We start from the raw sequence: 15,472 nt of genomic DNA on the forward strand, positions 1-15,472 counted from the left end.
TTTTCCATTGAGAACAAACACAAATGAGTATTCTTTGCAATGTTAGTAAATATTACATATTTTTATATATTATCCTTCCCCATTTTTTTCTGAGTAGTTTTGCTTTTAAGTCTATTTATCAGATATTACGGTAGCTGTATCTGTTTGTTTCTTTGATCCTTTTGTTTAGAATATTCTCTTTTTCTATCCTTTTACCCTGAGATAATGTCTGCCCTTGATGTTAAGATGTGTTTCTTGGAGGCAGCAGAAGTTAGTTAGACTACATTTTCCTTGGAGATTTCAGAGTTAATTATTAATTTGTAGCATTTATTCTTGTTATTTTGTTGTGGTAGTATGGGCTTTTCTACCCCTCTTGATTTCTACCCCTCTTGATTAAGAGGGTACAAGAATAAATAATTCTTGTACCCTCTTAGGTGGTGTTAACCTTTTTAGACTGAAGTGCCTTCTGTAAAGGTAGCTTGGTACAGGGCAGAATTGTTTAAATTTATTTTAATTGTGAAATGTTTTCCTTTTTCTATTGATTGTGATAGCTTTGCTGAGTATAGTAGTCTGGGCTGGTGTTGGGGTCTTTCAGAGCTTATAGAACATCAGTTCAGGCTCATTTGGCTTTCAAAGTCTGTATTGAAAAGCTAGTTGTCATTTTCATGAGCCTGCCTATGACTTGACCTCTTTCTCTTGAAATCTTTAATTGCTTGATTTATTCTGTACATTATTGTTTGGATTATTAGGTTTGTAGGGAGTTTTGCTTCTGGTCAGGTTTATTTGGTATTCTGTATATTTCTTGAGCTCTTGATAAGTATCCCTTTCTTTAGGTTGGGGGAATTTTTTTCTACAATTTTATTAAAGATATTTTCTGTGCCTTTGACCTGGTTTTGTTTCCTCTGCCTCTATATCTAGTATTCATAGGTTTTGTTTTTTCATTGTGTCACAAATTTCCTGGCTGTTCTGTGCCTGGGTCTCTTTTTTAGATTTACCACTTTCTTATTTCCTCTGGCCGAGCTATCCATTTTTTCTATCTGTCTTCAGGATCTGAAATGTCGCTCTGTTGAGGCTTTCTTCTGTTTTTTTTTTTTTTTTTAAACTTCCTGAGTTTTTCATTTCCAGTTCTTTAGTGATTTGATTCTCTGGTCAGTTCTACTGCTCTGTCTTGAATTGTTTTCATTATTCCATTATTCCATGTATGCTATGCTTGTCATTGCGGCATTTATTCATATTCTGTTTAATGTTACTGAACATAGTCTTTCTCTTTCTACTGGCCGCTTTCTAGTTGTTTTAAGCTTACCATTGCTGTTACTTAAGAAGGCTATTATTTTTACATCTGTATTCTTTTTTTATTGGTTATTTTATTTATTTACATTTCATATGTTGTCCCCCCTTCCCTGTCTCCCCTCTGCAAACCCCCATCCTATCCCTCTATCCTTTTGTCTCTATGAGAGTGCTTCTCCACCCACCCACCCACTCCTGCCTCACCGATTCACTGAGGCTTCAAGCCTCCACTGGACCAAGGGCCTCCCCGCCCACTGATGTCAGATAAGGCCATCCTCTGCAGCTGGAGCCATGGATCCCTCTGTGTATACTTCGGTTGATGGTTTAGTCCCTGGGAACACTGGGGGGTGCGGCTGGGGGGGGTCTGGTTAGTTGATATTGTTCTTGCAATCCCCTTCAGCTCCTTCAGTTCTTCTCCTAGCTCTTCCATTGGGATCCCCATGCTCAGTCTGATGGTTGGTTGTGAGTATCTGCATCTGTATTGGTCAGGTGCTGGCAGAGCTTCTCAGGGGACAGCTATACCAGGCTTCATTCAGCAAGTGCTTCTTGGCATTAGCAATAGTGTCTAGGTTTGGTGTCTGTACATGGGATCGATGCCTAGGTGGGGTGGCCTCTGGATGGCCTTTCCTTCAGTGTCTGTTCCATTTTTTGTCCCTGTATTTCCTTTAGACAGGAAAATTAAAAATTGGTTAAACATTTTGAGATGGTTGGGTGGCCTCATCCCTCAACTGGGACTGTGCCTATTTACTGGTGGTGGTCTCTACAGATTCTGCATCCCCTTTGTTGTTGGGTATTTAGATCAATGTCATCCCTGTTGGGTCCTGGGAACCTCTCACTTCCTTGGTGTCTGGGACTTTCTTGTGGTTACCCCCAGTTCCATTCCCCCTCAACCCCCGCTATTGCCCACCATAATGCTACATATATCTATTAATTTTTCCGACCCTCTGGATTTCTCTTTTATATCTTTTCATACCTGATACTGTACCTCCCCATTTTTTCCCTCTTCCTCCCCTCTTGATCCCAGGTCCCTCCCTCCTACCTCCTGTGATTATTTTGTACCATCCTCCCCCCCCCTTTTTTTGTTTTTAAGATTTATTTATTATTATACATAAGTACACTGTAGTTGTCTTCAGATACACCAGAAGAGGGTGTCAGATCTCATTATGGATGGTTATGAGCCACCATGTGGTTGCTGGGAATTGAACTCAGGACCTTTGGAAGAGCAGTCAGTGTTCTTACCTGCTGAGCCATCTCTCCAGCCACCTTGTACCCCCTTTTAAAAAGGACTGAAACATCCACACTTTGGTTTTCCTTCTTGTTAAGCTTCATATGGTCTGTGAGTTATATCGTGGGTGTTCTGCACTTTTGGGCTAATATTCACTTATCAGTTTGTACATACCATGTATGTCGTTTTGTGTCTGGATTACCTCACTGAGGATGATATTTTCTAGTTCCATCCATTTGCCTGAAGATTTCATGATTGGGAAAAGATCTTTACCAACCCTGCATCCAATAGAGGGCTGATTTCCAAAATATACAAAGAACTCAAGAAGTTAGACTCCAGAGAACCAAATAACCCTATTCAAAATGGGGTACAGAGCTAAACAGAATTCTCAACTGAGGGATCTTGAATGGCCCAGAAGCACCTAAAGAATTGTTCAACATCCTTAGTCATCAGGGAAATGCAAATCAAAGCGACCCTGAGATTTCACCTCACACCAATCAAAATGGCTAAGATCAAAAACTCACTCACTCAGGTGACAGCAGATGCTGACGAGGATGTGGAGAAAGAGGAACACACCTTCATTGCTTGTGGAATTGCAAGCTGGTACAGCTACTCTGGAAATCAGTATGGCAGTTTCTCAGAAAATTGGAAATAGTTCTACCTGAAAACTCAGCTATACCACTCCTGGGCATAAACCCAGAAGATGGTCTACCACGTAATAAGGACACATGCTCCACTATATTCATAGCAGCCTTATTTATAATAGCCAGAAGCTGTAAACAACCTAGATGTCCCTCAGCAGAAGAATGGAGACAGAAAATGTTGTACATCTACACAATGGAGTACTACTCAACTATTAAAAACAATGACTTTATGAAATTCACATCTGTATTCTTGTAATGGAATGTTCTCTTTCCCAGTGAGTACCTAGTGGCACTCCAGTTTAATGTCCCTGCTTTGCAGGGAATTTCCTGCCACCAGTTAGCTCCTCTTTAAAGAGAGACTTCTATAGTCTACCACGTTATTAATCTATAACTTTCAATATTTTCAATATTCATATGGGAAACATTGTTTCCTATATGTGAATAACTTGGCTTTTTGAGGTTCTTTGAATTACGTAGATCTAAACAATACTTTGGTGATAGCAACAGTGGCTGTTACTAAAATTAAAACTTCATAGTATTGTCTTCTAAGAAATTAGAAAACCCTCCCCTCCTTCTTCCTGCTGCCCCTCTGCCTTCTTGATCCTATCCTGTGAAAAAGCCAGGGCCTTTATCCTTTCCCTGTTGCCATCTGGTTAGCCACATGTCTGCTTACACTGTCTTACATTATTTAGCTCTGTTTGCTGTGAAGTGAATGGGAGGATTCTGTAATGTATGGGATTTTAATTATACTTTTTGAGAAGAATTTTGGTTATGTTGTAAGTCCTGTAAATGCCATTGATATCTAAAATTCATATTTTCATGGTTTCCTGATCATGCTTTTCATAATCATGTTTAACAAACAAATTACTCAGGCATATTAACCATGCCTATGATCCTGCCACTCAGAAGTGTGAGGCAGGAGAATCACGAGTTTGAACTCATCCTGGATAACATATGAGACCTGCTCCCAAAACAAAAAGAAGAAGAAATTTAAGAAAGCCTCTTGTCTCTCCCCTCTACACACTGTGTTGCTGGGATGAGAGGACTTACAGTACCAAGTCTCTTTAGGTGACACATCTCAGACATTTCCTGCTGAGGGTCATTTATGGCTTTAAGATTTTTTTTTTAGCATCTCAGGAACAAGCAGGAGGATCTGGCATTCAAGGTAATCCTCCAATACACAGGGTTTTGAGGCCAACATGAACTATAAGACAGGTCTTTCTTGTTCTTCCTCAGTGCTGGGGTTACAGGTGGCATGCAAGTCACCGTCCAGCTTAGAACAGACCGTGTTTTAACCCACGTTAGAGATTAAAACCAGGACCTTATGGATACTTAGCAAAATTCCATCTAAGCCCAGTTTTCTCCTCAGGTATGGTGGCACGTGAGCGTGCCTTGGATTCCAGCACTGAGGAGGCAGAGACAGGTGGATCTTTGAGTTGGAGGCCAGCCTGCGTAATGAGTTCCAGGACAGCCAGGGCTCTCTCTCTCTCTCTCTCTCTCTCTCTCTCTCTCTCTCTCTCTCTCTATATATATATATATATATATATATATATATATATATATTGAGAACCTGTCTTGAAAACCAAACCGAAACAAAAGATTACATTGGTGTCTTACTGTAAGCAGTAAGATAAGACTTGTGGTTTTGCTGCCCCAGCTTTGTAGAATGCCAGTATTACAGATCTGAAACACTCATTTCCATAAAATAGAATTAAGTATTTTGGTGAACTAAGCAGAAGAGAGTGGTTTTATACACAGAGAAAAGCCAAAAGAAACAGATAAACAGACATATAAACAAACGATCCCCTCCCGCCAGTAACAAGGAACATGAAACAGACAGGCATTTCCTAGTTACTTCCCTCATAAGGTAATAGAGGGGAGTCAAACAGTAGACGCATGGCTGATTCATAATGCCAAATTATGGTACATCATTTTGAGTAAGGATTAAAGCAGAAGGCACTTAAATATCATGCTGATTGAAACTAGCCAAGTTTAGAAAATTTTCCTGGTATCTTGACAGGTCAGATAAAGAAGTCTATTATTTGGTAACATGGAACTTTAGTGTGGGGGAGTTCAGTTTTATTCTTTGTTCTGCTAAAGCATGGTTGAATTGAAGAGTTTAGAGTGGACATTAGTCTTTCACCTTTAAGTATGGTGCTGGCTTACAGCTGATCATAGCTTTGCTTTATTGAACTTAAACAGCTTATGTTTCAAATTATGCTGAGTTGTGTTAGAGGTTTTTTTTCATTATAAAATGACTCCCCCCACCCCATCCTGTTATTGTAGTGAGTTACATTGGTGGATATTTTAATGTTAACCCCCAACTTTGCATTTATGGCCAAACTCTTCAGTTATGGTGTCTTATTTGCTTTTATATGCATAATACCTAAGTCAGTCCTATTAAGATCTCATCAATGCCCAACAATTATTTAATGAATAAGGAGTGATGTTCCATAAGCGGTTTCCCATTTTGGGTAGCATTTGAAAACATTGAAAAATTGACAGCAAAATACTGTCATGCAGTGACACAGAATTTTTGATACTTGTTCAGAGACCAGTTCTCTACAGCATTAAGTATGAGAATGTGGTTTCGATTCCGGGGAAGTAGAGAAGCCCACTTGTATGTAGTCTGACATTAAGGAACTTCGCAGTCGCTTCATTTTTATGTCCTAGATCTGACAAATTCTGATGCTCTAAAGGAACAAACTAGAGTGAAATGTTTTCCTAGAGATTGTTAAATTGGGAACATAGAGATTAGCAACTTTCAGTGCTGTGGAGGAGAAAATACTATCGTAGGAAGAACTTTCAAAACTGTGTAGCTGAGAGCTATTGAAAAGCCCCAGTAGCAGTTCTGGGTCTTGACTGTACCTCTAAACTCTTACTGTAAATGATTGATTTTAGTCAAAACAGAACTTTAGTTGCAGTGAGCTTTAGTAAGTCTTAACACACATGATGGTGACTGTGGTAGAGTTGCTGACACTAGGCAGCGTGTGCAGTGCTGACAGGCATGGCGGGCATGGGCTGGCGCTGGAGAGCATGTGCACGCGTACGTGTTTCTGTCCCTGTGCCTGCCGCAGTTGTCTCATTCCATTCCTCCTGGCATGCAGTGCCATTCATCTTGACACTTGAAAAATGCTGCTCTTGAGAGCCACAGGAGGCCGAGTGGCAGGTACCGGGGCACCCGGGCACCCAGCAGCACTGATGAACTTCAGGGCAGAGGAGAAGGGGCTGTGTGCTTCCTTCTACTTCAGCGTTCTCTTTTCTGCCCCGACAGTAATTGCTGCTCAGGTTTATAGGGTTAGCAAGAATTAACCACTTCCCAAAGTCTTCATTAAAGAGAATGGAAAGGATTTTGTTTTAAACCATGTATGAAAAGACAAAAGACAAAAAAAAAAAAAAATAATAAAAAAAGGAAAACAAGGATTTGTGGTTAAAGAAAAAAAGCTTCATTTCTCCACATTAAACATTTATACATATGGCATTAAGGTAAATAGGTCATTTAGTACATAGGCATCGATTGGAAATTTGTTACTTTTTAAAAATAAGAATGTCAGACTTTCAGTTTTTGTTATTTTATATAACTTTATAATGAATTGTTAGTGTGTTAAAACATGAAGCATCATTATTTCATAGTTCAGCTCAGAGAACTCAGCTGCTGTTGAGAGTAGCAGTGCTAAAATCAGGGTGTGCGTCTGGGCTGTGAATGTAGTATACACCGAAGCATTACATCCTCGTCTCCTCCTGCCCTGCCTCCTCCCCCCCCCCCCCCAGGTCGATTTCTAATAAGTATAGAATTGAGGCCTTCAGCTCTTAGAGGCTTTCCACCTGGCCTGTGGATCTCTTCATAACATGGGGCTTGTTTCTTTAAGGCTACCTGGACAAGCTCTGACTTGTTCTCTTGAGCTGCTTTTTAAAGGTGATGAGGTAAGGTTAGACTCATGTAGACACACAGTCTGCCTTTTGATTAATCTAAGATCTGCTGATAGAGACTATACATACATTATACATGTGTGTGCGGGTGTGTGTGTGTGTGTGTGTGTGTATGTATGTATGCATGCATGCATTACATGACCCACACACATTCCTCTAACTATGAGGGTGAATGAAATCTTATGAATTTTCCCACACCTAAGGAAGATCTTTGTGTTGATTTTGCAGAATGCCAATCATGGAGTTCATAAAGACACAGTGACTGCCTTGTTCAGAAAAATTGGATCTTTTCTGTAGTCTATAGAAATGTAAGGCTAAAGCTCAGTGGCCGAGGTTGTCGAGAGAGTAAACTCGTCTTTCTATGATGCTCAGTGACACGGCTTCAGCACAGGTGCAGCTGGCCACCGTGTGACCATCAAGGACTGGGTTTAGAGAAGGGGCTTTCCTCAGAAATGCTTAGTGTATTTCTGGGAAATTTAATTTACTGTTAAGGTGCTTAAAAGTAGAAAAATTTAAATCATTGTTTACTGGTTTTCTGGGGAAAAGGCTTAGTCCTTAAAATGATGAAATTATTAAATAGCTTTTTCTTTTTTCCTAGATGGTATACCTCAAGTTTACTATTTTGGCCCTTGTGGTAAATACAACGCGATGGTGCTGGAACTGCTGGGACCGAGTTTGGAGGATTTGTTTGACCTCTGTGATAGAACATTTTCTCTTAAAACAGTTCTCATGATAGCTATACAGCTGGTAAGTGGAGCAGGGGGAGTTGCTTGGACAACTGCTTAGTTCTTTGGTTACAGTCTCCTCCCACTCCTTCACTCTCTTGCTCCAGTCCTCAGTCTGCCTGCCTGCCTGCCTCCCTGCCTGCCTGCCTCCCTGCCTGCCTGCCTCCCTCCCTCCCTTCCTCCCTTCCTCCCTTCCTCCCTCCCCATGTAACCAGGGTTGGTCTCTTAACTCCCTATGTAGTATAACCTGGTTTTAAACTACTGATCCTCCTGCCTCTGCCTCCTGGTATTAAAGATGTTGTCACCTGTAACCTTTGTAAAAGTGTTCATACATTAAAAGTTCCATTAAAGATTTTTTGACTTTTTCATGTAGACCATATGATAGAAATTATTTTTTTCTTTTTACAGTGTCTTTCTAGTCTGCATAGAATGTAAAAATTAATATTTTAATTGCTTTAAGGACAGAATGCTCATTTCAAGGTTAAGGTTTTTCTAATACTTTTTTCTTGCATAACATGAAAACTTAGTTCTTAATCTTGGAAGTTGACATTAATGACCTAATAAAAGAAGAAACAAGCAGATGAGAGATATACTTAAGTATTTAAATTTCAGGGAACCTATGAGAAAACAGTTGAGATAATTTTTAAACAGTTTGATGTAAATGCTAATATAAGTATACTGCAGATGTTTGAAAATGTTTTCATTCACTTCATTATTAATTCCACTTCTACAGATTTATATTGAAAATAACTTACTTATAATCTTATATACACTAATAGATAAAATTGTAAAATAATGAGAAATACCCTATGGTGTAGAACTAACAGTATGAATGGGATAAATTATGAATAGTTATAAAGTAACACACAGCTATTAAAAACTGCATTAAAATTTTTTGTGACCTTAAAAATGCTAATAAGAGTTTTAATTAAGGCATAAGTCTTAGGACTGTGAGCCACAGTTTGTTAATAAACAGACTAGAATGACCAATGTACTGTATGCTGATATGGCATTGTTAATCAGAATTGTCACCAATGGAAGAGTTACCTTATATCTAATGTTCTGTTTAGCTATTTTGTATGGTAAACATTTGAGAATCTGACAAATGGTTGATATAATTGTATTTTGTTACTATAGTTGGAATTCAAAAATTTCCATTTTCAAGATTTTAAAGTGTTTAATATTGTGGGCGGCGGGGAGGGGGCAGAATCCATTTTGAAAAAAAATACTAAATGATGTTAATTTTTTCGTGCTAATTTTTTTTAAAGATAAAATTACATTCTTGAGTTTTTATTATAAAAATTGCCCGATTGTTGAATTGAGGAAGAATAAACTTAAGTTTATGAGTGTGTCTTTAGTTTCAAATTTGAGATCTTTATTTTTTGGCCTTAAAGTTTTTCATCTTTGTAATCTAGCATCCTCTGAAAATGGTGATTAAGTTTGACTTACTGATAGGAAATGCATTCCTAAAATTCAGACACTTTCATTTATCTGTGTCTGTAACAGCAAAGACTAAAGTCATAAATGGGTGTGTGTTCGTTGAGGAACTAAAGACTCACACCATGTTAACTTTAAAGGCTTAAAACAATTTTTAATTGTTTTCTTTATTATTATTTTTATTGTGAAAGTTCTGATTTGGTTTTATCATGATTTTGTATGTTAGTGAACATCTAAAATAAAAATGCTTTTCTCTTTTCCCACTAAGATTTCTCGTATGGAGTATGTCCACTCAAAGAACTTGATATACAGAGATGTGAAGCCTGAGAACTTCTTAATAGGACGGCCGGGAAACAAAGCCCAGCAAGTCATTCATATCATAGATTTCGGTTTGGCAAAGGAATATATTGATCCAGAGACAAAGAAACATATACCATACAGAGAACACAAAAGCCTTACCGGAACCGCCAGATACATGAGCATAAACACACATCTAGGAAAAGGTATGTGAACATGCCCTTAGTGTGGGAGTTTGGGTCCATGGCTGTGGCAGCAGTGTGAGTTGGTTTGCTACCATGAGTCAGTGTTTGCAAATTAAAATAGCATGTATTGAAATTTTCACTCACCATATACCTATGGTTTTCTTTCACTTATAGTTAGATAATACTATGAGAGTAAGGTCTGGTCCAGGAGAAATGTTTTCTGTGGTAACTTGGAATGTCCAACCTTTTATAGAACTGAGGGATCCATTTAAGTATTCCTATTAAATAATATGAGGCAATGCCAATTTTAACTGAATTCAGTGCATGTGAATATTTTTATTGAGATTGTAAAGGCAGGCAGAGGTGGCTTCTAGATAGAGTATTTTTTCCTAGCAGTATGACTTTGGACAAGTTATTAACTTTAAAAATATATTTTCTATGTATATAAACAGTAAAATATCAACTCTAGAGTATGTTTTATGTCTTTTTTTTTTTTTGATTCAGGATCTAATTGGGACAATTCATTACATAGGTTTAGTCTCTCTTTAAAACCAGGAATACTTCTTCTCCTTTAGGTCTTAATCTTAATAATTTTTAGGAGCAAAAGTAATTTTTACAAATATTCTCAGTTTGGGTCACCTATTTTTTACGATTAGATATTGGTATGCATGTTTAACGCACATCTATGGAAAAGCTTGTGTTCCAGTTGGATCTATTCACTTAATTAGGTGATGTCTGTTGAGTTTCTCCAGGAAAGTGGATGTTCCCTTGGTAACTAAAAAGTATGTTGTAGGTAGATAATTGAAATTATGCAAACATGTTATTTAAGTTGTTGTTGTTGTTTTCTCTTTGAGGTAGGGGTTAGCTTCGTAGCTTAGACTACCCTTCAGCTTGAAGTCGCCTTTGTTTGGCCTCTCACATTCCAGGATTGCAGGCATGTGCCACCAGGAAAGGCTTTTTAATAAATTTTTACCTAGTAGATTTATCACGTATTGATTTTTCTCTGTCTGTTGTTCCTTACACATTTAGTAGCTGATAAGCTGACATCACAAATTTGACTTTTACCTAGCTCCTGACTTGTATCTGTGCAGACTCTGGCTCTTAGTTTGAATTATTTAGTAAATCCATGGCCGCCATTGTTTACTTTGCTGCTCAGAGGCTCTCCCATTGGCCAGTGGTTGCTCATTCAAAGCAGGCTCCTCCTAACAATGTTCAGAGCATTCTTGGAGCACTTGCTGGTTTTGTAGTTTCTCTATTCCAGGTCTATAGCCGTCATGCCAATAAGATGTCCTGGGTCTTTTATGATGATAGTATTTAAAGACCAGGCCAATGGGTGTCTTCTTGCTATGTTTTGGTATTACCTCTAGGGTCTGGGAAATGTATATGTATCTGTACACAGAGGAAAAATAGCCTATAAGCATACAAATGCACACACTAATTACATTTCCGGCCAAGGTTCAAGATTGTTGTGGTACTTGTGAGTTTTGGGTCTGCTTACTACAAAGCAGTGTACCCTACCTGCCGGCATTTGTCTCCCTTCTTGGTTTCTCTGGCTGACATTGAGGAGTCTGCTCATCACTACTTTCTTATGCAGTGCTTGAAGCCAGGCCACTCAGAAAATAGCTGCAGAGTCGCTAAATGACACTTTGGTGAAGCAAGCCTACTACGTAGAGTATTTAATTAATTTTCAGAGTTCTTTACAAAACAGAAACAAAATTTATGTTAGATAAGGCAAAAATATTTAGGCATATAATGTATCAGCAAATATCTACACTGCATAACCTGCAGCTCATCTGTTTTGTGTTTCTCCTAGTAGCCTTGTGCTTTTGGTTTTTTTTTTTTTTGGTATAAGGTGAGATCTTGGTTGAGGTTTTATTCATGGTACATTTGTTCACACTGCGTTGTGTTTGTATTTCTCTTAAAATCATTTTTACATTGTGTTTGCAGTAAGTTTTTCTGAAATCATTCTGTGTGCTTATATCAGCGGAAGCGCAGACTTGGTTTTCTGCTTTTAGATTCTGTTCCTACTGTCCTAATCAGAAGGACTAGCCAGGAATGTGCAACAATGTTTTGTAGGTCATCATTGCTTAAAGTACACAATAAGATGTGGGCAGGACCACAAAAGCTGTCTAATCCAACTTCCAGCTCTCCTCAGACTTCCTTATTACAGACTGGTGTCTCTGCTCTGCTACTCAGTTCTGAGTTCATTAGTCTTGGGCATTGTTGCTGACAGCCTGCCTGATGCTAGGCTCATGGTGCACATCTGAAATGTGTGAAAAAATGTGAAATGCCTTAAGTACAGTTTCAGGCATAAGATGATAAAAGACAACTTTTATTCAGGTAATATTTTTGGTAAATCTTTACAATAGCAAACTATCCTGACAGATTTAAAACACAATTGGGTAGCCTCTTAAAAACCAGTCACACCCATATTTGCATGTGCATTGTCTATGAGAAATTTTCCTTTCACGGGAGTTGTTACAGACTATTTCAAAATAACTAGCAACGCCTCACAACTATTTTATTGTAAGACATGAGGTCACAACTTCCCTATAGGCTAATGTTTTTTCTTTGAACAATGGTATATGTAACAGGTTTCTATTTGTAGAACAACGGGCAAAGTGAGTTATTAATCATTGTTGGGTAAGGCCTTCAGAGGTTGGCGAAGTGGCATTTAACTGTTGTAGGAATCTATAAACAACACAAACTATCAAGACTTATTTTACAAAGATCTACTTAGTCTAATGTAGATGGGTAATATTGATAGAGGAAGTGTTTGTTTGCCAGATCACATCAGTTCCTAATATGAACGAATAAGAGTTTAGTGATGTTTGAGTGCCTTCTGTATATTCTATGAGTTGGTGACGTTTGTGACATGGGTATCTCATATTTGTTGAATTTGAAATATGGGATTTGGCGAAGAGGAAGGAACCAAGAAAGAAAGAAAAAGGAAAGAAGGAAGGAAGGGTGAACAGAGAAAACGTAATTTTAATTTTTGTGTCTGACTGAAGCCTTCACAGTTTTACCTAGTTTTTAACAATCCCCCTTCCTTCTTTATCCTGTCTCCTTTCTTTCCTTTCCATCCTGTTCCTTCCTTCCTTCCTTCCTTCCTTCCTTTCTTCCTTCCTTCCTTCCTTTCTTCCTTCCTTCCTTCCTTCCTTCCTCCCTTCCTTCCTCCCCTCCTCCCCCCCCTCCCCTCCTCCCCTCCCCTCCCCTCCCCTCCTCCCCTCCCCTGTCCTCCCCTATCCTCCCCTCCCCTCCCCTCCCCTCCCCTCCCCTCCCCTCCCCTCCCCTCCCCTCCCCTCCCCTCCCCTCCCGTCCCCTCCCCTCCCCTCCCCTCCCCTCCCCTCCCCTCCCCTCCCCTCCCAAATGTTAGAGAGGGTCAGACTCAGGGCCGTGAATCTGCTAGGCAAGCCTTGAACTATATACCTAGAGCTTTGGTGATTACTTTTGAGGAGTCAGATTTAGTCAGGATTCAGTCAGAGAGAGATGTTTCCAGTATATTATAGATGAATAGTGTAAAAATCACAGTGCATATAGTCTTTCACTTTTAGTTTCTTAATATCTGTTGATCTTAACATGACATGAGGTCATTTATGCTCAGACGACAAATGCAGTGGTTTGCTTATATCTTTGCTCACGTCACTGTCCAAAGTGACATCTTCAGAAAGCTGTGTGACAGGTAGGGATTCCTTGCCCACTAAATGAAGCCACTGCCTGCTGCTGCTGCTTCATTGTATTGTGAAGATGAGTTGTTAGCTCTGGTCAGATGTCTACTTTTGAATAGTTTTTAAAAATTGTTGTCAGTGACTTTGAGGCTCATTTTTTTCTTTTCTTTATTGGATATTTTTCTTTATTTATATTTCAAATGTTTTCCCCTTTCCAGGTCTCCCCTTCGGAAACCCCCTATCCAACCCCCCTTCCCCTACCTCTATGAGGGTTCTCTCCCACCATCTACCCACTCCTGTCTTCCTGCCCTGGCATTCCCCTACACTGGGGCTTTGAACCCCCTCAGGTCCAAGGTTGAGGCTCATTTTTTATTTCTTGGATCACTTTTCTGCCTTTTTAAAAATCTTACTGAAGTATTCATTCCCCCCCCCCCCCCCCAATAAGCTTAGAGAGAATGCATTTAATTCTAGTTTTTGGAGGTTTTTATTTTTGTCTATCAGTTTAGTCTCACTTTCCATCTTACATGTATGTAGTTCCTAGCTATAGCACCTGGCTTTTCCCTTATTTTGATTTTTTTTTTTTTCTATTAACTTAGAAGCCAGGCTTACTGAATTACATCTAAATTGAGAGAAATTCCAGAAAGAACTTGAATTAAGTGACTCTGCACTGGATTCTTTCTCAGAAAGAAATCTCCATGTTGTAGATGTTTGTGATGGTGTTGGGGTGTGTGTCTGGATGAGAGATGAGGGCTGAGGGAAGTGGAACTGCACACTGTGCTCATGATTGTTTTGTTTCTTTTTCGTTGGGGTGGGTCTCTCTGTCTCCCAGTGTGGCGTGGAACCCACCTTCCCGGGAGCCCAGGGTGACTTGGAACTCAGTTGTGTTTATCAGGCTGGGCGTGAATTAAGCACTCTCCTGCCTTAGCCTTCTGAATGCTGGGGTTACAGGCATGGAATCTCGTGCCCTGCCCTTGTACTGTCATTGCAAAAATACCAAATCTCATTTTTATTTTGTAATTTGAAAAAGTGTGAGCTCAGTGAATGTTGTGGCAAATGTATTTCTGGGTGTTGTGGGCTTGAGAAAACTACTAAAACATTTTATAAGGAAATATTAAAGAAAGCCATCTAAACACATTTTCTTCTCTTTTTAAAATATGTGTATGCATGTGTGTTTGCATAGGAGTTCCTACATACAAGGAAGTTGTTTGTGGGGCCAGAAGAGGGTTCCTGGAGCCGAAGGTTGTAAGTTTCCCAGTCTGGTGCTAGGAATCGAACTCAGGTCCTTTAGGAGAACAACAAGCTCTCTTAACCATTGATCCAGCTTTCCAGCCCCTATATACAACCTCTACTTATATATATATTTTATTTACAAAGAATATATTCTCTTGAGGTATTTTTATTCTCTGAGTTCTCTTATCAGTATGCCTTTGTTGTTTTTTAGTAAGAAATGCAGTAATTCTATTTTTGATAATATATACATATATAATAGATTCCTACTTTTAAATGTGGTCTTTAGCATATTCTGTGTTGAAATAGATAAATTTGAGTTCATGAAAAAAGTCTTTTTAGTTAAAATTAAATTTTAATTGACATGGGCAGTTACAGATAATTGAATAGTACTATCATATCTAAAATGGAGCAAAGTAATATTGAATTTTTAATAAAAAAGCATTGCAGAAGGGTTGCAGCCAGCTTGATTTCATTGTTAGGTTTTTACAAGTGAACAAATTCATGAATGTATGTAGAATCCTGTCCTGTTAAGTTCTGGTAGTTATTTAACCTTTCTGAGCGTACCCTCCAGATAGGTGGTAATAGTTTCTGCTGTCAGTGAAGTTACAACTTTGAAACATCTGATATATGGCAAATGGATGTATATGAGGCTCTGAAAATAGGTTATGCATATGTAACACATAATATTTCTAGTGGGTAAGAGTTTAATTATATAGCTTAAATTTCTTTGAATCCATTTAAAAGAAATTTAACTGTACTTAAATCTCTGCTTTTAATCCTTTAAAAATTACATAATCATGACTTTGAGGGAAGTGCCCATTTTTAAGCAGGCCTATTCAGTTAAATGCTTTAGAGAAATGTGACC

The 15,472-nt window shown here is 38.7% G+C and overlaps 1 protein-coding gene across 12 annotated transcripts in view; it reads left to right on the forward strand.

Annotated features, from left to right (window-relative positions):
- Positions 1-15,472, forward strand: part of Csnk1g3 (casein kinase 1 gamma 3) — an 81,915-nt gene that overhangs the window by 36,958 nt on the left and 29,485 nt on the right. For all 12 annotated transcript variants that reach the window (XM_021150495.3, XM_029471805.2, XM_021150496.3 and 9 more), the window contains 2 exons: positions 7,664-7,812; positions 9,496-9,730. In XM_021150495.3, the coding sequence (XP_021006154.1) occupies positions 7,664-7,812; positions 9,496-9,730 (384 nt within the window). The remainder of the gene's footprint in view (positions 1-7,663; positions 7,813-9,495; positions 9,731-15,472) is intronic.

This window comes from Mus caroli, unplaced genomic scaffold, assembly GCF_978045245.1.
Source record: "Mus caroli unplaced genomic scaffold, Mus_caroli_1 scaffold_19, whole genome shotgun sequence".
Taxonomy (NCBI): Eukaryota; Metazoa; Chordata; class Mammalia; order Rodentia; family Muridae; genus Mus; species Mus caroli.